Source organism: Aotus nancymaae, unplaced genomic scaffold (assembly GCF_030222135.1).
Source record: "Aotus nancymaae isolate 86718 unplaced genomic scaffold, 86718_ANA_hifiasm-v0.15.2.pri h1tg000031l, whole genome shotgun sequence".
Classification (NCBI taxonomy): Eukaryota; Metazoa; Chordata; class Mammalia; order Primates; family Aotidae; genus Aotus; species Aotus nancymaae.
In genome coordinates, this window is record NW_026988444.1 from 3502738 (window position 1) to 3525558 (window position 22821).

Here is a 22821-nt window from a genome sequence, read left to right on the forward strand (position 1 = left end):
TTCAATTTCTTTTAGTGGTGCACTAGCCAGCTGGCACGGCCTTTTTGACCCAGAAACCTGGCCTATCTTGGGGTCACCAAGCCCGCCCTCCCTCCTTCACAGCAGCCTCCCCTAGTCAACACTTCCTGCCATTTGTCCCTTGGGCCAATCCTGCCTTCAAAGTTTGCCTGAGTGCAGACTTCCTGAGCATTTGGGCCCTTTGATCCCCCTAGAGCCAGGAAGAGGCCAGCAGTGGCTGGGCAGGGCAGTGGTTGCTGCGGGGGTACTGGTTAGCATCGGGGGTGGCAGGCCATAAATCCCTGGGGGAACAAAGGCAGCTGCGGCCTATGGACCGTTCAGGCCCCTCGTGGGCAATCTGCCCGGGAGACTCACAGAATCTCCTTTTGGTTTGTAAATAAAAGACAGGGGGTGTCCTTGAGGTTATATGGTAAATAAAGATAAAATTAAGTTTCCCAAAAGCACTCAGAAGTTCAGTGAAACAACCGTATCTGCCCATTTAGGGCAGCTTACAGAGGCCTCAGTGCTCGCTAGGAGGGCTTTGCCTTTTATCCCATCAGCACTTGGAGTTAGGCAGCCAGACAAGCAGGCAGAGGAGAGCCTCCTCCCTCCTGCTCAGGGAGCTTCAGGATCCATTCAGCTCTGTGCTCCAGCCCCCAGGGTCGTGGTTTGCAAAGTGAGGGGCGGGGAGCAGCTCTTTGGGTCTCTAGTTCTGGCCTCACAAGGCTTCATTCATCACTGTGAAAGAAGGGCTGGGGTCAGGGGACTGTGCTGCCCTGCCTGTATCATTCGCAGTGGGGACATGTGACCTTTCTGGTGGAGCCTCCTGACCTCCCCACCTTTAGCCTTAGCCCTATGACCGGAACACAGGCAGCCAGCCGGGAAGGCCAGGTAACCTGGGGCAGGGATGCAGGGAAGAGAGAGGTGCCTGGGGGCAGAGCTGGGGGCACTCTGGGGGCTGACTCAGACAGCTGTGCCCCTCCATTTGAAAGTGAAAAGACCGTGGGCATGACTTGATTAGGTCTGCATTACACAAAGTTCACTCTTGCAGCCTGAAGGAGGGTGCGTTTGACACACACACACACAGAAAGGAAGGGAAGCAGCAAGAAGCAAACTGCACACTGCAGCTGCCCACACGGAGGCCTTGGGGTGTAAAATTCTTTAATGCAGAATTTCTGGCGTTTCTGTAAAAAAATTTTTTATAATCTTTGATCTCTATTCAGGTTTTGCTCTGTGTTATGTGAAAAATACATACAAGTAAAAATAAAAATATACTTGCTTTATTTACCAATTTTCTAAAAGGCAAATAGGTCATAAAAAGACACAAGCAGTCAAACAAATCTATTGCACTGGGTAAAGAAAGTTTGGTTTGCACACGAACAAACCACTTGTCCGGCAAGGCTCAACAAATCATCACACAAACTCTGAGAGCTTATTTACATATCTTTTTAGGAATATATTAAAAAGAAGGCTCAGTTTAAAATAGAGAAAAAGTGTTTAACACCTGTGTGAGCACACACACTAAAGAAAACGTGACTTGATGCTTGGCACCATGTAAACAAATTCACAAGATGATTCTATTAAGTCAACTGCTTGGCACGCGCTGAAGCTACACAGTTAACAATCAATGAGCATATATTAAATAATAAAATAATGCTGACGGTAAACATTCATAACAGCAGAGTAAGATTTTGGCAGTTTTGTGTTTCGGTAACATAAATGTAACCTTAGATTAACACCTATCCCCCATGATCTGACTTCAGAGGCAAGAAGGAGTCTGTAACATCTAATTGCCGTAAGAATGCAGACTGCTACCTTATCTTAGGCATAGGCAGGTGATGTTACTTTGTAAATTAAAGAAAAATTAAAGTGTTCTTGTGTTTATGAAAAATAGGTTTAATATTCAGGCATAAGATGGTTTTACTAAGAAAACCTAGTGGATTACAAAGAGATTTCACCTCCATCAAAAAACAAAGAAAACCCTGGTCCCGGCCAGGCGCAGTGGCTCACGCCTGTAATCCCAGCACTTTGGGAGGCTGAGGCGAGTGGGTCACCTGAGGTCAGGAGTTCGAGACCAGCCTGCCCCACATGGCAAAACCCCATCTCTACTAAAAATACAAAAAATTAGCCAGGCATGTTGGTGGGTGCCTGTAATCCCAGCTACTAGGGAGGCTGAGGCAGGAGAATTGCTTGAACCCAGGAGGCGGAGGTTGCAGTGAGCTAAGAATGTGCCACTGCACTTGAGCCTGGGCAACAAGAGTGAAACTCTGTCTAAAAAAAAGAAAAAAGAAAATCTTGGTCCCATTTAAGCCTCATAGTCTTGGTCCAATTTTAAGTCAACTGTTCTTCAGTGTAGTAACTTTGAATTCACAACAGGGACCAATATTAAATTTTCTGAACCATCTTTGGAATATACAATACAACATGAGGTTTTGTAAAAAAAAGTGAGGGCAGATTGGCCTCGCTTTTCCCCAAGTGTCCAAATGACCTAAAAGTGCTGGCGACACTGGCAGAGGCCTGAAGCTGCTCCAAGAGAGGACGGGCTCATGAAAAGAATGAGAGCTGGGCACCCACCCCAGGGTGCAGTGGGAGAGGTGAGTTGACTGCACCCCTGAAAATACAGACGCAGTTGCAAGCTATAGGGTCTCAGGGTGGCAGTGGCTGCTCTCAGCCAGAAGATGTGACGTGGCCTTGGCTGGGTGGGAGCTGATGTCTGGGTGGCTCCAACGGAAGCGGACAAACAGGACTGGGTCCCACATGTGTTGGTCACAGCCTGGTTTGCAGAGGGAAGTTACTATAAAGAGATGACTGATAACATATTCAAATCTCCGTATTGGCCATCATTGTCTGAAAGGAGACAAGAACGATGCAGAAATATACAGAGGGTCTGCCCGTGCACTCATCCAATGGAGCTGGCCACACAACCCACTAGGCTTCTTTAGTCCACGGCAAATGTTTCAACTTTGTTCACTACAAACAAAAGCTACGTTGGATTGAAATATTGACCACAAGGGTACCAGAAGCCAAAGTTGTTGGTTTGCCGAACGATGCCTTCACCATATTTAATGTGAAACGTTTTGAAAGAAAGCTAGGAGAGGCTACTATCTCCACTGGTATGTAAAATAAAAATCTGCCTTGACTAATGATAATTCAGATAAAAAGCGGTCCCCAAGAGAGGACAAAATTTGATCTGATCCAAACAGCCCTGGAAAGCTCTAGGAGCCGGAGTCCCCAGCTGGTGCAGCAGAGAGGTCTCGTCACAGTCACAGGACTTCTGAGAGCACTGAGGCAACTTCCCTGACACTAAGAGGCGTTTGGTCTTTCTCAAGTTAAATCACAACTGAAATCTCTTCCCCATCCCACAAAACTCCACATTCATATTTTATATATAAAAACACATTTCTTTCCAAACCCTCCCCACCCTCCACAGTTTTAAGACGCCCCTTCAGAAAACGGTTTCTTTCCTAAAACTAAAAAAGCCACATGAGAATATGTGTCCACTTCGTTGGAAACAGCCATGAAGATCTTTCACCTCTTACAAGCACCATCTCATGTAGCTGGCTGGCTGCTGGCCTGAAGGTGGGCGGGGGTTATGTCTGCTCTTCGATTTTATGATTCAAAGACGATCCATTTTCGTCTTCTTTGGTGTCTGACACTTCGCTGAGTCCCAGAGAAGGAATATCTTCCTCATATGGTATGCAAATATTATCCTTTTCCTTGTTTTCACAGTAAACACATTCCTTAAAAGGAAAAAAAAAGAGTGAAATCAGTAATACACTTGAACTCTGAGTCATTGCAAAACGGTCATTCAAACTGAGTAAGATGCAGGTGACCAAGTATCACCTGGGAGGTGGCCAGCAGCAAAGGCAAAACTGGCCTGGGAGCTGGCACTGTAGTAGAGGAGAGGGACAGCAACTAAGAAGGGCTGCAGAAGCATAGGGTATATGGAGGACATCTGTGATTGTCAACTGGATATTCACAATAGGCCACAGAGAAGGTGATGCAATGGTTTTGAGACATGGCCACATACTCTGCCACTCCCCCTTCAAAAGGCGGGGCCTAATTCCTTTCTCCTTCAACCTTGGCTGGACTTAGGCATTTGCCTCTAACAAAGAGTACCTGGGCCGGGCGTGGTGGCTCACACCTGCAATCCCAGCACTTTGGGAGGCCAAGGAGGGCGGATCACGAGGTCAAGAGATTGAGACCATCCTGGCCATGGTGAAACCCCGTCTCTACTAAAAATACAAAAAAATTAGCCAGGTGTGGTGGCGCGTGCCTACGGTCCCAGCTACTTGGGAGGTTGAGGTGGAAGAATCGCTTGAACCCAGGAGGTGGAGGTTGCAGTGAGCCGAGACTGCGCCACTGCACTCCAGCCTGGCGACAGAGCTGACTCCATCTCAAAAAAAAAAACAAAAACAGAGTACCTGACTTCTGATTCTAGGTCGTAATAGGCACCTTGGCTTCCTCTTGTTCTTTCTGGGGAAGTTACCTGCCACACTGTGAGGACATCCAGGCAGCCCTACAGAGAAGTCCCCACAGCAAGGAACTGAGGCCTCTGCCAAGAGCCAGGAGCACGTGAGAGGCCTGCGAGTGAGGTTCCTGGAAGCCGATCCTCCAGCCATTAGGTGACAGAAGTCCCTGCTAGTATCTTGCCAACGTCAGGAATGACCCTGAGCCAGAACTACCCAGCTAAGCTGCTCTCAAATGCCTGACCCAAACAGACCGCATAGATAATACATGTCTATTGTTGAAGTTATTAAGTGTTGGGGCCATCTGCCATGCAGCAATAGATTACTAATGCAGTGGCAGGTGGAAAACAGACCCCGAGGCAGCCAGGGTGGGCCACGGGTCTATTTGAGGAAAGAGGATTCCGAGTAGAGGGCTGGGCACATGTGAAGACCCTGTGGCAGGAGCCTGCCAGGGCAGTCCAGCAAATAGCCAGGGGGCCAGTGTAGCTGGAAAGGAGGGAAGGAGAGGAGAAAGGGCGATGAGGTAGATGTGTATGGCTTTGCACCATTTATTCTGATTGAGGTGGGGCAGCGCTGACAGGGATCTGAAGTGTGGGTGCCAGGATGTGACAGGGGAGCAGTGAGTGCAGCTGGGAGGCCACTGTGACATCCAGGGCTCATGCCATGGAAGCATCCTCATGGCTTGGACCTGTGTGGTGATGTTGGAGGTGAGAAGACGGGCTCCTATCCACCTTCAAGGTTGAGCGCAGACAATCTGCCCACCCACTGGCTGGGGCCTGAGAGGAGTAGAGCCAGGACGCCTCCAGGGCTTGCGGAGCGCAGGGGAGAAAAGAGGTGTAGACACCGAGCCGAGGGTGAGGAGGTGAGGAGGAGCCTGTGGGGAGGCTGAGAGGCCAGAGGGACATCCTGGAGCACGGGCCCTGGACGCCAAGGGCAGAAAGAGCTCCCTGGAGAGAGCCACTCACTGCCGCCAATGGTCCCTGGGACGAGGACTGAGAAGTAGCACTGGGTTCAGCTGCTGGAGACCCTGACACCGTGATAAGAGCAGCTACCATGGTGTATGGGGGAGCAGGTCAGCAGAGCAGGAGAGAGGGGCTGGTGTGCCCATGGAGCTGCTGGAAGGCCATGTACCTGGAGAGCATGCCAACAGGAACCTGGTTTTTCCACCGTTATTTAATGGTCTCCATGGACACTGATGGTTTGTGACAGGAGAGGTTTTTTTGTAAAATAGAAAACAGAATTGAAAGAAAAAACAGATTTCAGCAAGTGACTGGGATTTTTCAACCTTTTTGGAAACAATGTTGAAAAGTCACTGGAAGAAAGTTCTTTTTTTTTTTTTTTGAGACGGAGTTTCGCTCTTGTTACCCAGGCTGGAGTGCAATGGCGCGATCTCGGCTCACCACAACCTCCGCCTCCTGGGTTCAGGCAATTTTCCTGCCTCAGCCTCCTGAGTAGCTGGGATTACAGGCACGCACCACCATGCCCAGCTAATTTTTTGTATTTTTAAATAGAGACGGGGTTTCACCATGTTGACCAGGATGGTCTCGATCTCTTGACCTCGTGATCCACCCGCCTCGGCCTCCCAAAGTGCTGGGATTACAGGCGTGAGCCACCGCGTCCGGCCGAAGAAAGTTCTTTGAAGCAGACATAGTGTTGTTGTGGCTTTAAAAAAATAAACCTTTCACTTTAGAAGTTTTAAATTGAAAGAGAAGTTGCAAAGATAGCACAGAGAATCCCCATCACAGAGCCTTTTCGGGCCGCATCAGAAATCAAGTCCCTGAGCTCACCGCCACATCGATGGCTGCGGGTAGGCCGCCCGTCTGCATCCACGTGTGGACCTCACGCAGCTCCTGCTTCTGACTCTCCGTGAACCTGGGCTGGAGTTTCTGCAAGAGCTTCAGCTTTTCTCTGTCCTCCTTCAAAACCGCTTCTGAATTTCTTCACAAAATATTTAGAAATAGACAAGCTTTCAAATATCTTGAGGGTTTTTGTTTTTATTCTTTCAATGTAAATAATGTAGTTTTAAATGATTTTGTTTAACGCGAATTTCCTTTTCTTTAAACAAATTACCGTTTAAGGTAACGTAATCTCCCTAGTAAAGAATCTGTAGTTTTTCTATGAAAATGAGGATCCTGTCAAGATTCCACTTTACCGTATTTTACAACAGACCTGGGAGCTGGGCGTCTGCAGGTGTAACCTTGTCCCCTTGGGCTCGGTTCCACACAGGTGGTTCATCTGGGAGTCTTGCCAGCAGGATGGCCTTCCCTTGCCACTGGCCAGTGCAGAGCTGGACTGTGGCTGCCCTGGAGATGGAGCCCCCATCTCCACCAGCTACCAGACGCCTTAGGGGTTTGATATGGCTTGGCTCTGTCCCCACTCAAATCTCATCTCAAATTGTAATACCCACGTGTTGAGGGAGGGACGTGGTGAGGGTGACTGGATCATGGGGGCAGTTCCCCCACGCTGTCCTGTGATAGTGACTGAGTTCTAATTCGATCTGATGGGTTGATAAGTATTTGGCAGTTCCTCCTTCACTTGTGCTCTTTTCCTGCCACCTTGTGAAGAAGGCACTTGCTTCTCCCCTTTTACACCATGACTGTAAGTTTCCTGAGGCTCCCTGCAGAACTGTGAGTTAACTAAACCTCTTTCCTGTATAAATTACCCAGTCTCAGGTGTTTCTTTACAGGCGTGAGGAAACGAACTCACACAGGTTCATTTCTCCTTCCTTTCTTTCCTCCCACCTTCCCTTGCCAAGCGGGTGCTCCCCAGGGGCAGAGACTACATGCGGTTCCCTATGGCAGCCTGATGTGGACGCAGAGCCTGGGCACAGGCCCCCAGGTCACTGCAGAGCAGCTAGCTCCTTGGGCTGGTCACCTACCATGACACTTGGTTCCTTCAACTCTAAGTCAGACAGACAGACACACCCCATTTACCTCACAGGGTTACTGGGCAACAAAGCAAGAGATACTGGCACCAGTGCTTTGTAAAAGTTGAGTGTGGCACTGTGAGGGAGCCCATCTTCCTCGAAGGCTGTAGCGTGTGAATCTACACAGCCCTGGCTTACCCTGGCCACAGTGCAGGGCCATCCTGTGCTGGCCTGGCAGGGTTGTCCAGAGGGAAGCCGGCCTCTCTGCTGCACTCCACTCAATCTAAGGCTTTCAGAGGGGCGCCCTGCCCCACCTGGATGACCTTGACTTTGTTGTTTCTGGGAACTCCTGAACCCCATCCCTCCCCAGGTGCCTAGGAAAACGCTGGGTGGTTACCGGGAAGGCAGCTGATACGTCATCATGACACTGCTGTCCGCATCTGCCATCAGCAGCCAGACGGGGTCCTGAAGGACGCACTTAATGAGACGCTCACTTTCTTCCACACCAGCGTTCATTTCTGCTTTGTGATTATTCTCTGAAGAGTCAATGCTTCCAAAATATTTGCTAGTACGACTTGTGTCACTACTGCCTTTAAAAACAAAAAATGTGGTGGGTCAAAACCTTGACATATGAAACTCAACCTTGCACAATGTGCTTCCTTAAAGCCATGATGATTTTAGACAGCCGAGCCTTTTCCTGCCTAAACTTAGGTACTGGTGTCTGTGCTGGTGCATTTTCCCCTCCTCTTCCCACTTCTTGAATGCTCTGGGTAATTAGGAAACAGGATTTCTGCCAGCACCGTGCAGATTCTTTCCTGGGAGGCCCCGAGCAGCTCAGGTGGAGCCTGGGCTAGAAGCCTTGGCCTTCTCTCCCAAGCTCTCACCATCTCCACTCACGCAGCCGCAGAGCACTGCAGTTTCCCACAAGGGGAGCCAGCTGGCCTGGAGCACGCCTTAGCCAGCCTCACCTGGGCAGGAGGCCTGCGAAGGGAGGCGAGCTGAAAGCTCACTCCAGAGAAATAGGGGAGCTTAAGTTTTATGGAGAGTGTGTGCATTTCTAGTGACTGAGATTCCAGATCACATCTGAAAGATCCCAGTGGGTAGAGGATTGTAGGTGGCCCACACCTAAGTTCACACGAGTGGAACTAACTCAGGAAGGCAAACCACTACCACTATCTGGGGAGTCAGAGGGATGGTCCAACAAGACGCTAGGGTGTGAGGCCTGCAGGCTCCGAAAGCGGAAGCAAACAGGGAGGACGCGGATGTGACTGGCTAGGGCCAGCCACGCTGAGCAGGGAGAGTGTGTCTGTGTGGGTGTCCACGTGGGCTCTGGGAGCTGCGTGGGGAGTGCCGGTGGTCCCCGTCCTCAGCACAAAGGCCGGCCTGCGATTCTGGAACGGTGCATCCTGTGGGAATCTCCCAAGCGTCTAACACCCGACCGGGGCCAACATACCTGCCCCACTCGGGGAGACGTCGCAGCCCAGCGAGCCCGAGCCCAGCGACTCTGAAGCAGCAGAGCCCGAGGCTGAGCAGAGGTCCTCATTCAGCAGGAGGTTTAGAAGTCCGCTTGACGTGGAAAGGGCGTCACTGTTCTGGGCGTCTGAGGGTTCGTCACGCTTTAAGGACAGGAAGCAGACACTGCTGTTCAGGGGTTCAGTCAGGACGCAGCACATGCAGCGCAGTGGGGTGGAGGGGCATGAGTAGGGTGAGGGCGGAGGGGAGCTGTGGAGCCGCTGTGAGGTTCACGGTCAGGGAGGGCCTAATGAGCAGACCACGTGTCACCGCCAGGCCTATGGTGCAAATTCCACTGGTGCTCTCTGGATGCTGTCTAGTTACACTTTATTTGGGAGAGTCACACCAAAGACTATAATACCCGCTTCCCGGGGGAAAGCCTCAGGCTGCTCCTTGGCCAGAGCCCCCCCTCCTCTCATGCAGCAGACATGGATGGGGAAGACGTCTTCCATAGCACCCCGAGTTGGGGCTGCCTTGGGAGTGAGGGAGGGGCCTGACCTGGGGAGCATCCCTGACTCTCCTAGCCTTGGAAACCCAGACTGTAGGCCCAGGACTCCAGAAGCAGAAGCCCGGAGGTGGCAGGCAGACTGGGAGAAGCTCAGCAGATCTACATGCTTGCACTTCCTCACCCGGGGAGCCCTCCGTCCTCCGGCCAAGTCAGGGATTCGCCTGAGGCCTACAGACTGCACTGCTGCTGATGTTCCCACACACCTAAGCTCATTCGGAAACACAAGTGTTTAACTGCAACTATGACTACCATTTCATTAACTGGTTAAGAATCCCACACAGTGTCCCTAAGCCTGTGGAGGATGGAAGCTGAGGTCACACTGGTTTTAGGGCTGTGTCCCTCTCCTCCTCCTTCACTGAGGCCATGTGAGCCAGGCTCTGGCACCACACCCTGAGGAGCCTAGTTCTGGTATTTAACCTGATTGTGCTTTATCTTTGAAGCATCATTTAAAAATCTGAAGCCGGGCGTGGCGGCTCACGCCTGTAATCCTAGCACTTTGGGAGGCTGAGGTGGGCGGATCACCTGAGGTCGGGAATTCAAGACCAGCCTGACCAATATGGAAAAACCCTGTCTCTACTAAAAATACAAAAAAATTAGCTGGGCATGGTGGTGCATGCCTGTAATCCCAGCTACTCTGGAGTCTGAGACAGGAAAATTGCTTGAACCCGGGAGGCGGAGGTTGTGGTGATCTGAGATCACACTATTGCACTCCAGCCTGGGCAACAAGAGCAAAAGTGTGTCTCAAAAAAAAAAAAAATTGAAGCCCATAAACACTGTCACATGCTTCTATCTGTACTCTGTATTGACCACAGTCTCTCCTCCTTCATTCAGATTCCAAGACAATCAAAGGCTTCAAATAATCCACTCTGATAGGATTAACTAGGAAGCATGAATTTCTGGCACATACATTCACGGCAAAACCTACAGGGCTCGGCGGAAACCTCAATCGTGTAACCCCCATGTCTGAGCTGAGGATGTGCCGCCAGCCTACTGGGTGTGCCATCTGCTGCCTGCTTTGGGGAAAGAGCATCAGAAAATCCTTACGGTCAGAGGTGCCTTCGGCTGCTGGTCAGGTTTGCAGTCCGGCCCCACAGCTGCTGTCTCTGTGGCCCCGGTGGTCCCCACAGCCCCAGTGCCGCCCTCAGGGGCTTCCTCCAGCTGCAGCAGGTTGAGCTGCAGAGGCGAGCTGCTGCGGGACTGGAAGAGCGGCGGAGAGGCCCTACCCACGGCCAATGGTGGGGTGGCCCGGGTGGCTGGACAAGCGCATGGCTGTCTGGGAATGGAAGTCCGGCTGGGGAACTCGGGCTGTGAGGCAGGGGCCATCTCAGATGTGAGTGTGGGGTGACTTGGAAAGTGAGGCTGGCTGGGGAAGAAGGCCTGGGGGAGGTTTGGGGTTCCCGAGGGGAAGGAATAACTGGGTAACATGAATGCCATGACAGGAGCTAAGGGGGCAGGGAAGGGTGGGGGCTGGACTGCAAGCTGGTGCTGGAGGTCCATGGGCACAGCAGACACTGGGAAGCTGGCATGGGGAGGCACAGGGTGTGCTGCCACAGTCCCTGGTGCTGGAAACACGGGCAGGGAATAAGCTGGCACTGGGGTGGGAAAGGGCATGGCCGGGCAGCTGGACTGGGACGTGTCCGAGGGTGACCAGGCTGTGGTGTTCAAGCCCACAAGCGGGGGCCGTGCAGGCACAGGCCCCCCAGATCCGGTGCTCTCAGAAGAGTCTCGGGGTTTGATCCGCTTGGACTTCAGTTTTCTGTTCTTTCCTGCTTTTTTCCAAGGTGAATCTATTCCGGAAGCATTTCTTAGTCCAGGGGTAGCTAACGCAGAAAAATAAATACTTGGAGTTAAAATTTTAACTTCAAATTTGAGGACACTTCTTCATTCAACAGTCGTGGGTTTCCAAATGCTCGCCCAGGGCCCGCCTGGTCCACCTTGCAGATTTCCCCGATCCTCCGTGAAGTGAGAAAAATCAGGGCAAGACATTAGGCTTTCCCATAAAACTAAATGGAATCAATTTAAAGGACAAACTCTTAACTGCGAGATCACATTCCTTATTCTCTTCTGGTATTAAATGTCCTTTCTTTTATGGAATACTAATATAATAAGTGGTATTAGAAAGTTCTATTTGTTAAGTAAATACATTAAAAAGCTGTCATGTCTCTGCCGTTCCCCAGTATGTGGGGGAAAAATTGGTTTGTGAGATCTGAAAGGGAGAACCACTGAGCTCCTTTAACTCTTTATTTTTCAATTTTATAAGCACTATCACTACTGTTCCTAAAGAGGGATTTTTCCTTTCACTCGTCAAACGGCCTGAGCAAGATCAGAGGGGAACATCTGCCCTTGGACCAAATTCTTCCTCTTCAATGACAAGTGCTGTTGAGTAAGGTTTTCTTCAGGAGGATAGAGGGACTCAACCGGTAAAGGAGGGACTCTGGGTATGTCCCCATGGCCTCCCTGGGGAGTGGGAAGGAGTCCAGTGAACTCTGGTTTTCCTCTCACATCATGCAGTGACTTGGGCTCTTGCAGCAGGTGTGTGGGGACGTCTGTCAGCTGTGCCAAGGGGGTCCCATGCTTTTGTGACGTGCTGAAGACAAATGGCCAGTCCAAGGCAAACTGCTACGTAAATGGAACTTTTGCAATTCAGCCTCTCTATCTGGTGTTCTTCCCAGAAGAAATCTGTTCCCTGGTGAGACTAGTGGCTAAATCACTGGGTTCCTGGGATATCATATCTGGGTCTGGCAGGGCTACCCTAGACAGCTGTGTAGTCTGTGCACTGTGCAAGGCTACACAGTTGTCTAGGGGGCAAGCAAGAGCTCGACTTCTGCACTAGGCTGGTCCCATGGGGTGGGTCTGCTCAGAGCCATCGAGGGCACATTTTCTAATTTCTACAGAGGTTCTCTATGGGCTGGTAGTAACTCTTGAGTCTGGGGAAGAAGGAGAGAAAGGAAAGAGTGGAGAAGACATCATCCTTAAGGAAGCTGTAGGCTTCTTTAATTTCTTACACATTTCCTTTGGTGTGTCTGCCCAGAGACCCGGGAGAGCTGGGTCCTTGCGGTGAGTGGTCTCTGGTTTCCTGGGCTCACTGGCTCTGATCCCTGTGCCAGTGTCCCGGAGGGAGAGGAAGAGGTGGCGTCTCTAACAAATGTAGGCCCTGTCTGGGGATATGGGAGATCAGGAGCCAGACTCCTGAACCAGGAAAGGGGGTGAAGAAGCTCATCTATTTTACTGTATCCCTTGACCTTCAACCGCCCAAGTGATACCTGGCCTAAAGAGCGGCTCCCACACCATGACCATGGACTCTTCCCAACTTTGGAGTCTGAAGCCCAGCCCTGAGGCTGGCTCAACCAGGAGGGTGCACCTCCTGGGGAGAAGGGCGCCATGCATGGTAAACCCCTCCTTCCTCATGTGCCCATCCACCAGATGCCCATTATTTTGAGGTTGAATTAGCTGATTCTCTGGGGCTTCCATCTGGGAGGGGCCCCCGGCCACACAGTTAGGCAAGAAACATGGACACGGCAGCACCACCCTCCCCAGGGGCTAGTCCGGGACTATTCCCCAGGGAATGAGAGCTGGCATCCTGAGAGCACCCCCACCCCCCACTGGTGGGAAGTTCTACAGAAACAGATGGCATTGCCAGGAAGTCCCAACAGCTGTCTTCCATGTTAATGCTTCTGAAACTGGACATATTATACATTTTGAAACCAGCGCTGGACTCAGTACCAACAGGAATACAGTTTTTAAAACCTACTTTTAATTCAGGTGTCACTCACTTCGTTCACTGGGCTGCCCCTTGGATCTTTCTTGTAAGTAGTAATGGCAGTGAGACTGGAAAATGCTGAGTTTTCTTGTTTCTTTGAACTTCTGCAGGAAGCTCTGCTCCTCCTTCTGTGTGTGTGCAGCGAGCACCTCCTTGGTGAGCCCTAGCTTCTTGAAGGGCTCCTTCTCCTGGCTGAGACCACACGCCAGGGCGGGGCCCGCCAGGCGGTCCAGGGACTCTGGCCCACTCGCAGCATCTTCCACCATCTCTGTAACACAAGAACCCAGGGCTCTGCTCCACACAGGCCCCTTGTATTTGAAGGCCACATAGTATTCATGGACAAGAGAAATCACTCACATATAAAGTGACTTCATGATGCCTGTGGCATGAGGATGAAACTCACAATGTTTTCATTTAGCTTTCTGAGAAAGTTCACAGCAAAAGGCAAGAAGTAGGGCAGGGCAGGACAGCCCTGACAGCCGGGTGGATGGGGAACCTGGGACTGAACACACTGAAATGAGGGGCCCTTGGGCTTCAACTCTGCTGTTAAAGATATTCCTGGGCTGTGCTTAGCTTTCAGAACACAACAGTGTTCTGAGTCTTTCTGGTTTGGGACCAGGCATGGTGACAGTTGGGACCCTGTGGGCCCATGGGGCAGACAGGACAGGGACAGGCAGGGCCCACTGAGCATCCTGAAAGGGAGGTCTTGGGGACTGAGTCTTGGACGTGGACGTTTTCCTCATCTTCTCCCTCTTAGTAAAGAACAAATTCAGGATTCATTTCCATCACAATATTCTAAAGAACAAGAACACTCAGTCACAAATGCGCTCATTGTAAGTCTATTTACCACCTGTGTGCTGGCTCCTGTCCACACACAGGGAAGGCTAACGGTCTCACCTTCTGCTGGGCAGAGGAAAGACCCCCAGCCCCACCCAGGGAAGAGGCAGCTGGGGCCTCGCTCCCAGGGCTCTCTCGGCACCAAATAAAAGGGTTAAGATGTTGCACCACACTCACGCCTGTAATCCCAGCACTTTGGGAGGCTGAGGCAGGTGGATCACAAGGTCAAGAGATCGAGACCATCCTGGTCAACATGGTGAAACCCCGTCTCTACTAAAAAGACAAAAAATTAGCCGGGCATGGTGGCGCGTGCCTGTAATCCCAGCTACTCAGGAGGCTGAGGCAAGAGAATTGCCTGAACCCAGGAGGCGGAGGTTGCGGTGAGCCGAGATTGCACCATTGCACTCCAGCCTGGGTAACAAGAGCGAAAGTCTGTCTCAAAAAAAAAAAAAAAAAAAAAAAGATGTTGCACCACAATCGACCCTCCTGTGTTGATGCCAGAGCAGACAACTGCCATCAGGGGCGCCACAGGACAGCACGGACCCAGACAGGCTACTGCCTGGGCCCTGGCTGGCCGCACCCCACTCTGCACTTCACACAACTGGCTTTCCCGAAACAGCCCTTACTGGGCTATGTTGGGGTTCTTCTGCACTTAAGAGAAAGAAAAATATAAGATGGCAAACTTCTTGTTTTCATGTTTAAAATGAGACCGTTCGCTAATCCAAGAGCCCGTGGTCGTACCTAGCTCCGGCTGTGGCTTCTTGTCTCCCACGTGGACAATGGTGCTGCTGTAGCTGCACTGGCTGGTGAGCGACGCCACACTCTCCGCCTTGCTTGGCAGTGCCAGCGAGGTCAGGTGCGTGCCAACTCCTGTGCGGCTGTTCACGCTGGAGGGCAGCTCTGCCTCTTCATGAGAAAGGGGAGCAAACACGAGCGCCATTACAATGCACTGTGCACCTGACGGCCCGCACAGCTCCCGTGCCGGGGTGCACACATCCCATCCTGCTCTGGCCCGGGCATGGGATGATGCCATTACAATGCACTGTGCACCCAATGGCCAGCACAGCTCCCGTGCCAGGGTGCACACATCCCCTCCTGCTCTGGCCCGGGCGTGGGGTGATGCCATTACAATGCACTGTGCACCCAATGGCCAGTACAGCTCCCGTGCCAGGGTGCACACATCCCCTCCTGCTCTGGCCTGGGCATGGGATGATGCCATTACAATGCACTGTGCACCCAATGGCCAGCACAGCTCCCGTGCCAGGGTGCACACATCCCCTCCTGCTCTGGCCCGGGCGTGGGGTGATGCCATTACAATGCACTGTGCACCCGACGGCCCGTACAGCTCCCGTGCCGGGGTGCACACATCCCATCCTGCTCTGGCCCGGGCGTGGGGTGATGCCATTACAATGCACTGTGCACCCAATGGCCAGTACAGCTCCCGTGCCGGGGTGCACACATCCCATCCTGCTCTGGCCCGGGCGTGGGGTGATGCCATTACAATGCACTGTGCACCCGACGGCCCGCACAGCTCCCGTGCCGGGGTGCACACATCCCCTCCTGCTCTGGCCCGGGCATGGGATGGTTTGTCCCCAGTGTTTACTCATAGGAAAACAGTGGAGAAGAGACAGTTCTGAAATGGGAGCAGCACACACTTAAATCCCAAGTCCTCTGCAGGGAGGCGCAGCAGCTTGGCAGCTGCAGGAACATGGGTGAGGGGCTCTTGCCTGCGGCCAGGGAGCCCTTCTGCAGGCTTGTGGGGAGGGGCTTTTCCAACAGTCAGGAACCAACCATAATCTGAGATACCCTGTTTCTCTTTCTCTCTTTTCTCTCTCTCTCTCTCTTTTGATATGGAGTCTCCCTCTGTCACCTAGGCTGGAGTGTAGTGGTGCAATCTTGGCTCACTGCAACCTCCACCTGTTCAAGCAATTCTCCTGCCTCAGCCTCCCAAGTAGCTGGGATTGCAGGCATGTGTCACGATGCCCGGCTAATTTTGTAGTTTTAGTAGAGATGGGGTTTCGCCGTGTTGGCCAGGCTGGTCTCAAACTCCTGACCTCAAGTGATCCACCCACCTTGGCCTCCCAAAGTGTTGGGATTATAGGCATGAGCCATCGTGCTTGGCCAGGGTACCCTGTTTCTAATCCTGGTGGTGACCATCAGCAACACTTACAGCATTTAAGCAGCCTGTGATTTAATGTGATTTATGGGGCATGTTAACATTCAGGGACAAGGGCCCTTCCGAGATGCACTAGAAAGAAGGCCTGCCCTAGACTGACAACAGTGTGGCTACACGAGGGGGTCAGGGGACATTCTCAGGCCTCCAGCAGCCCCGCTGGCTTCCTGTTCTCAAAGCCAAGGCTCTGACAGAATCATCTTTACCTCTAGCTCTTCTAAGAAGGGTGCTGACTTTTAAACTGCTTTCATCATTTGAAAAATAGCCTGAACGCTTACACTGTGTCCATGGAAGCCATGAGAACGCCTGATTCCACTCCAGGGGATTTATACTATTACCCATATAAATGGCTCTACACAGATCAGATACCTGCAGCATGCAGCCCAGGGCTGACTGTGGCCTTGCGCTTATCACTGGACCTTAGTGTTGGGACGTTTGCTGGGAACTCACACTTCCTCTTCAGGGTGGAAGCCTCACTGCAGCTCTCCAAGTACCTGTGTGAAGGGCATGAACCACGGGTGATGCCACACAACACGAGAAGCAGGAAGGTGCACGAGATGGTGGACACTCGGCCGGAAATGCTGGTGTACCTGATGACGCTGTCCAAGCAGCTGATCTGCTGGTAGGAGCAGGTGGGCTGTTCCTTGCAGGCCAACTCCTCCGGGAAGCTGGCCCCCAGGCTGTCTTTTTCCACGGCAGGGACAGCTTTCATTTCAGCTGGGGGACTAGTTTGCATTTCTGAAGAAATGGCAAAATTGCTCTTTCATTAATTTTTCTCCCAAAGAAAACACTGTGTATTTAGAAAGCATTTTCATTCTACCTGAAGACAGCGTTGGGGACTCAGAATCTGCTTCAAGGGTATGGAAGCCCAGGGACAGCCTGGCATCTGGCAGCCCTGTGGGCATGAGCACCACAGTGCCATCCACAGGGAGGCCTGGGAGGGAGCTGCTGCCCAGCCTAGTGCCTGATTATCTCTGGGGTCTAGGCCATCCCCAGGGGTCAGGGACTCAGCAGTGGGAGACACCAGTTCTCACTTGAACTCTTAAACTTCCAGGGCCAATGAAAGCCCATGTACTTTATGTCCCTCCTGGGCCAGGCCAGTGTTTTCAATGTGATCCCTGCTAGTAATGATTATGATGGCTACTGCTTCCTGCACTGTGCTGTGGAGTCGACTTTTGCCCCCATGACATACATCACATGCCTGTCCCTAGGGGCCCTCGAGCAAAGAGCTGTGTCCACCTCATCGGTGTGTCCCCGACACCCAGCACAGAGTCCAGCATGCAGCATGTCCACCAACACGTCCCAAAGGCCAGAAGTCCTAGCAGTGTCTGGCTGGAGTGTGCTCTGGGCCCGACATTCCCCACAGGAGGCTTTGGCCTGAGCACAGGGAACGAGCAAGGGCCCACCAGGGGGAGGACTGGGACACATGCATGTGTGCGCACACGTGTTTGTGTGCGTGCTGCGTGAGAAATGCATGTGGGGCAGAGAAGCAGCCTGAACCTGAACCCACATGTGACAGTGTGAAGCCGCCTGGGAAGTGCGGCATGTGGTGAGGCAAAGGCAAGGGCTGCCGGGGTGGGAGCGGGCTGACGGCCGCTGGGTGATACTCTCCACTTGAGACAGGTTTGTGTGTGTGGATGCTGGGCAGTCCATCAGCAGGTGTGTGTGTGTGAGTGTGTGAAGGGTATGCAAGTATACGCACACGGCCATACAGCCACTCTACAGCAAGAACGAGCGGCCCAGGCCATGGCTCCCAGACACACCCAGCGGGCAGGCCAGCGGGCAGGAAGGCACACCCGGCCACAGCTCTTCAGACCTGCACACCTGGCCACACCCCACCAGTCCTGCAGGGTACCAGGTACCCAGCAGACATCAGTGCCTGCACTGGCTGAGTGAGTGCAGCACCGGGCTGCTCTCGCCTCTTGAAGCTGCAGATGTGCTGAACACAGAAGGAGGTGCAGCACGGCTACAAGGTGACTCCCTGCCAGCCACAGTGAGCATTCAACCCAGGTCCCTTTTCTCACTCGGCCATACTCTAGTTTCAGTAAGGAAATGCGGATTTTTTTTTTTACCTGTAACAGATTTTTTCTTTTGTTCTCCAGATTCATGAGAATAATGACTTCTATTTTTGGTCTTGTTACCATTTTTACAAATTTCCTTGAAGAAAAATAAAATGAACACGTTATTCATTCTAGGAGACCTCCTTCAATTTGTTCCCGAAAGTGAGAACTGAGGATGGCTGAAAGAATTTCAGCAACACATAAGGAAAATCGGAATGAGAAATCTGACAGACGCAGAGCTAGATAAAACCTATTTGATGATCCTAAGGAACAATAAAAAATAAAGCAAAACAGCACATTAAATTTTTTTTTTTTTTTTTTTTGAGACGGAGTTTCGCTATTGTTACCCAGGCTGGAGTGCAATGGCGCAATCTCGGCTCACCGCAACCTCCACTTCCTGGGTTCAGGCAATTCTCCTGCCTCAGCCTCCTGAGTAGCTGGGATTACAGGCACGCGCTGCCATGCCCAGCTAATTTTTTGTATTTTTAGTAGAGACGGGGTTTCACCATGTTGACCAAGATGGTCTCGATCTCTTGACCTCGTGATCCACCCGCCTCGGCCTCCCAAAGTGCTGGGATTACAGGCGTGAGCCACTGCGCCCGGCCCTTCTTTTTTCTTTTTTTGAGACGGAGTCTTGCTCTGTTGCCCAAGCTGGAGTACAATGGCACAATCTTGGGTCACTGCAACCTCTGCCTCCAGGTTCAAGCCATTCTCATGCCTCAGCCTCCCGAGTAGCTGGGATTATAGGCATATGCCACCATGCCCAGCTAATTTTTGTATTTTTAGTAGAGATGGGGTTTCACCATGTTGCCCAGGCTGGTCTTGAACTCCTGACCTCAGGTGATCCACCTGCCTCAGCCTCCCGAAGTGCTGGGATTACAGGCGTGAGCCGCCCTGCCTGGCCTATATTTTCTTCTTTCTATCCTAGTTAAATCTTCACTGTTGCTTATTTTGTCTGTTTTAAGTAAGTTTCAACCAAATGCTTAGCTATAGCTTCTAGCTGTTTAAACTCTTCAGAAATTAAGAAATAAGTCCCAAGTGAACAAAGTTTAGAAAGGAAGTAGAAACACTGTGATGATGAAGCCTCTCCTGACCGCCAAGGGTTGTCTTGAGTATGCTTTTTAACTCTGAACGGACACCCACAAACTCATTTTCTCGGGGAGAACGGAAGGGGACGTACGGCTCTCCTCTGGCGTGAGTCCTCATGGCCATTGCTGTCGCTGGAGGAGGTCTGGCTCATGAGGTGCTCGTGGGACCCGTTGCTGCCCAGACTCCCGTAGCCACTGGAGCCGCTGTGGGGGACCGGCTGGGGAGACAACAGACAGCACTAGACACAGCCCGGGCTGCTGAGCTACGCATGTGGCCCCCTGCCAACACACCGTTTCACAGAGAGGATGGTGACCCGCCTAAGGCTACATGGCCAAGACGAGGGGAGCTATGGTTTGGACCCCAGGGTCAGGCTCCAGAGGTGGACTCTTGGCCTCTAGCCACGGTGCTCCAACCCAGACGTGCAGTCACTGAGGAGACTGCGCCAAAGGAATGTGTCCAACCCACTCATCAACGCCAGCCACGCCTCTGGGGAGGGTTTAAAACAAAACAAGATGGGATGACAGCTTCACTCCACAGCCTCCAGGAGCTGAGAAGCAGATGCCCACTCAGGCACGGGGTTGACTGCAGTGACCCTGAGTTTTTAGGGACCTTGAGTACAATGTCCCTAAGTCCCATTGCTCTGGATCGGAGTGAGTCCCCACGCCACTGAGAGGTCACTCTGGGGTTACGTGGCCTGTCGGGGCATGGTGTCTGCACACGTCCTTTAGCCACTCACTCAGGGCTGCGGCTGAGACAATGTTGAAGCGAGGCTGGAGGCAGCCAAGGGTGCTAGGGACTGTCTTGAACTACCCTGGTCTATGCCCAAACTGTCCCCTGGGGGATGCTCAAAGAATGACAGCTGAGGGCATCTGAGTGGATGTGACAGGACCAGGGTGAAGGGCAGAGCCTATGTCCTCCACAGGGGCTCCCAGGGCTGCTACTTAGGAGGAGGCATGCAGGCACGGCACCCACCTGCAGCAGGAGCCGGTGGATCTGCTCCGTGAGCTCCTGAATGCTGGGGTGCAGGGGCTTCTCCTCTGTGCACAGGTGGGCTGCAAACACGTCCTCATTCAAAGGGCCCCTGTGTGGTTTTAACTCATCTTGTCAGACATGGCCCCACCAGAGGACCTCTCTGGCGTGACTGTATAGCCACCACATGCTGCCTGCCTGGGCGGGCCCTCTGCCCCTCCCCTGCAGCCCCCCAGGCTGCCGCCTACCCACTCCCAACTCTGCCTGAAGGAGGTTCCTCCCACGTGGGGGCAGGGGACAGGTCACCACTGCCTGCTGGCCTGGGGCTCCAGATTCGGGACAGGAGGCAGTTTTGGTCTCGGCCTCAGCCCCTCCCTAGGCCGTCTGTTGCTGTGAGGTGACAACAGCCCGGGATCCCCACCCAAGACCCCTGAGCTGCCTCAGGCCCTTAGAGCACTCACACCCTGACTTTGTGCCTCCCGATGATGAAGGAGATTTTCCTGCTCCATGGGTTGATGAAGCTGGACCAGCTGGTGTCCAATGTGATGTACTCCCCGTTCCGGGCACGAAACCGAATGGGAGAATAGTCGAAAGGCTGGCCCCCAGACTGCAGGACTAGGAGAGCAAAAGCCAGCATTCAGGGGGAAAGGGGAGCAAGCAGGGTTTGCAGTACAGAGGCAAGTCAAGACTCAGGCCTGGGACCATCTGCAAACTTTAGGGGTGTGAACACTTCTCCAAAGCTACTGCTTTCAACCTCCCGCTTTTGCTGTCAATTACAAGGATGCTGTTTCCAGCAGGAGCTGTTTCATCCCGTGTCTCACCTCTGCTAGGGTGTCACTGGCATCTATGAGGGCTGGGCTTGGTGAGGACACACACTGTGCACTCCCTGACCTCCTCAGAACCTTCCTAGCCACAGATGAATTGGTCTCCCCTCCTCCCATGTGCCACTGAAGTCAGCAGTAAACATGAGATGCCACAGACTCAGGTCATGGCCTGAGAACGACTGGCCACAAAGGAACTCATGCGAGTTCACCACTCTCTCTCGACTCCACTAGGCACTGCAGTGCCAGGAGTGAGGCGGTGAGGCGGGCGTCTACCACCTGCTTGTCCTTAGCTGATCTGACCTGTCAGAGCTAGACTGGTCCCAAGAAGAAGTCCCAGGAGTGCCCGAGTTTCCGCCAAACACGTTAGGATTTCCCGTGAAAAGGGGACCTACTCTTTTTGTGGATGGCCAGCATCAATGGCCTGTCACTGGGGTGGAGCTGCACAAGCACTGGGGTCTCAATCAGGTCCTGAGGTAGATAGCCCAGGAGAGGCACCGCCCTGGAAGGCAAGCAGACACACGCTAGGATCGGCGTCCAAACAGTAGAGGAGATTGTCACTGAGATCCATCTTATTCCCTGGAAAGGGAAGATACACTCCAAATCCCCACCTCCAAGATCACAATTTGGAAGCTGGACTAATAGAGGACCCATTAGAGTCCCAACCAATAGGAATCGAAGGCCCAGCTTCTAGGATGCGGAAGCAGGCTTCCTCCGTTGGGGCCCGAGTGCTTCAGCTCTGCGTTTCATCTCCCGAATGATAAGTCAAGATCATGTTTTTGATTTTTTCCTTCCAGCATCTTTTTCTTTTTCTGTGTCACTCATTAGTTTGGCCACATGTGGCCTGGCATGGATTTTTGCTTCATAAGTTTCACCTGGGCCTTGGGATACCCTTTCTATGTGCATCTTTTCCAGCCTGGTCTCGTGTGACTCTGGCTTTGGCATCCAGTTGGTTTACTGTGGCTTCTCTGGAGTCTCGGCGGCTGGACAGGCCTCTGCTCCGTGCCCTCGTGCCGCCTCCCAGAGCTGTGGCTTTGCTCCTTGCAAGACCCAGCCAAACTTCGGCAGCGCCTTCTGCTTCTGTTTGTGTTCGGCGCCCTCTGCTGGCTCCGCCGACCATCTCTTCTTCCAAGCTGCCTCAACACTGTGGCATCCAAATGGATGTTTCCTCAAACTCTGATGCTTGTGTGGAAGGATTTTCCCTGTGAGTCTTTAGACCATGGTGCAGAACTTTCTCAAGGGCCTGGTGTTATTCTTTGATTTCCTCCTCCTTGTCTGAGGCTCTCTCTCCAGGCCTCATGATTTCCTTTAGATAGGATATACAGAATGTTCCTGGCATCCACCCCATCAAAGCCTGGTTGACGGAGGAGGAAGAGGAGAGGAGCAGGAGGATAGGAAGGAAAAAGAAGGGGAGAAGGAAGAGGAGGGAGAGAAAAGGGGGTGGAGGGTGACAAGTAGGAGGGGAGAGAGGGAGGGGAGTCCTGGCCACCTGTTCTGGCTGGCCTTGGGCCCTGTGAGCCAGGCCACACACCAGGCTTCATCAAGGAGAGCTCGCAGACTGTGGCCCTCATGCCATGTGCACCTGTCTGCCAACCTCCCTGTGCAGGGCTGAGCTGGACACCAGGTTGGTGGGGGAGTAGGTTACAGTTCTCAGATCTCTGAAGGAAGCACAATCTCCTGAGGCTGCTTTACATATGCACAGCCCCAGGCCCTGCCCTCCAAGATCCTGGTTCTGCAGGGCAGCGTGGTGTCCAGAAGCC

At 52.5% G+C, this 22821-nt stretch overlaps 1 protein-coding gene across 3 annotated transcripts in view; it reads right to left on the bottom strand.

Annotated features, from left to right (window-relative positions):
* Positions 1 to 1255: 1255 nt before the first annotated feature.
* PER2 (period circadian regulator 2) overlaps positions 1256 to 22821 on the bottom strand; it is a 46805-nt gene continuing 25239 nt past the window's right edge. For all 3 annotated transcript variants that reach the window (XM_021665069.2, XM_012473482.3, XM_012473480.3), the window contains 14 exons: positions 21457 to 21563; positions 20702 to 20855; positions 20244 to 20352; positions 19363 to 19488; positions 18195 to 18279; positions 16713 to 16860; positions 16492 to 16616; positions 14691 to 14855; positions 13126 to 13380; positions 10397 to 11172; positions 8786 to 8948; positions 7730 to 7922; positions 6254 to 6404; positions 1256 to 3737 (listed from right to left, as the gene is read on the bottom strand). In XM_021665069.2, coding sequence (XP_021520744.2) covers positions 3588 to 3737; positions 6254 to 6404; positions 7730 to 7922; positions 8786 to 8948; positions 10397 to 11172; positions 13126 to 13380; positions 14691 to 14855; positions 16492 to 16616; positions 16713 to 16860; positions 18195 to 18279; positions 19363 to 19488; positions 20244 to 20352; positions 20702 to 20855; positions 21457 to 21563 — 2707 coding nt within the window. In that variant the 3' untranslated portion in view covers positions 1256 to 3587. The remainder of the gene's footprint in view (positions 3738 to 6253; positions 6405 to 7729; positions 7923 to 8785; positions 8949 to 10396; positions 11173 to 13125; positions 13381 to 14690; positions 14856 to 16491; positions 16617 to 16712; positions 16861 to 18194; positions 18280 to 19362; positions 19489 to 20243; positions 20353 to 20701; positions 20856 to 21456; positions 21564 to 22821) is intronic.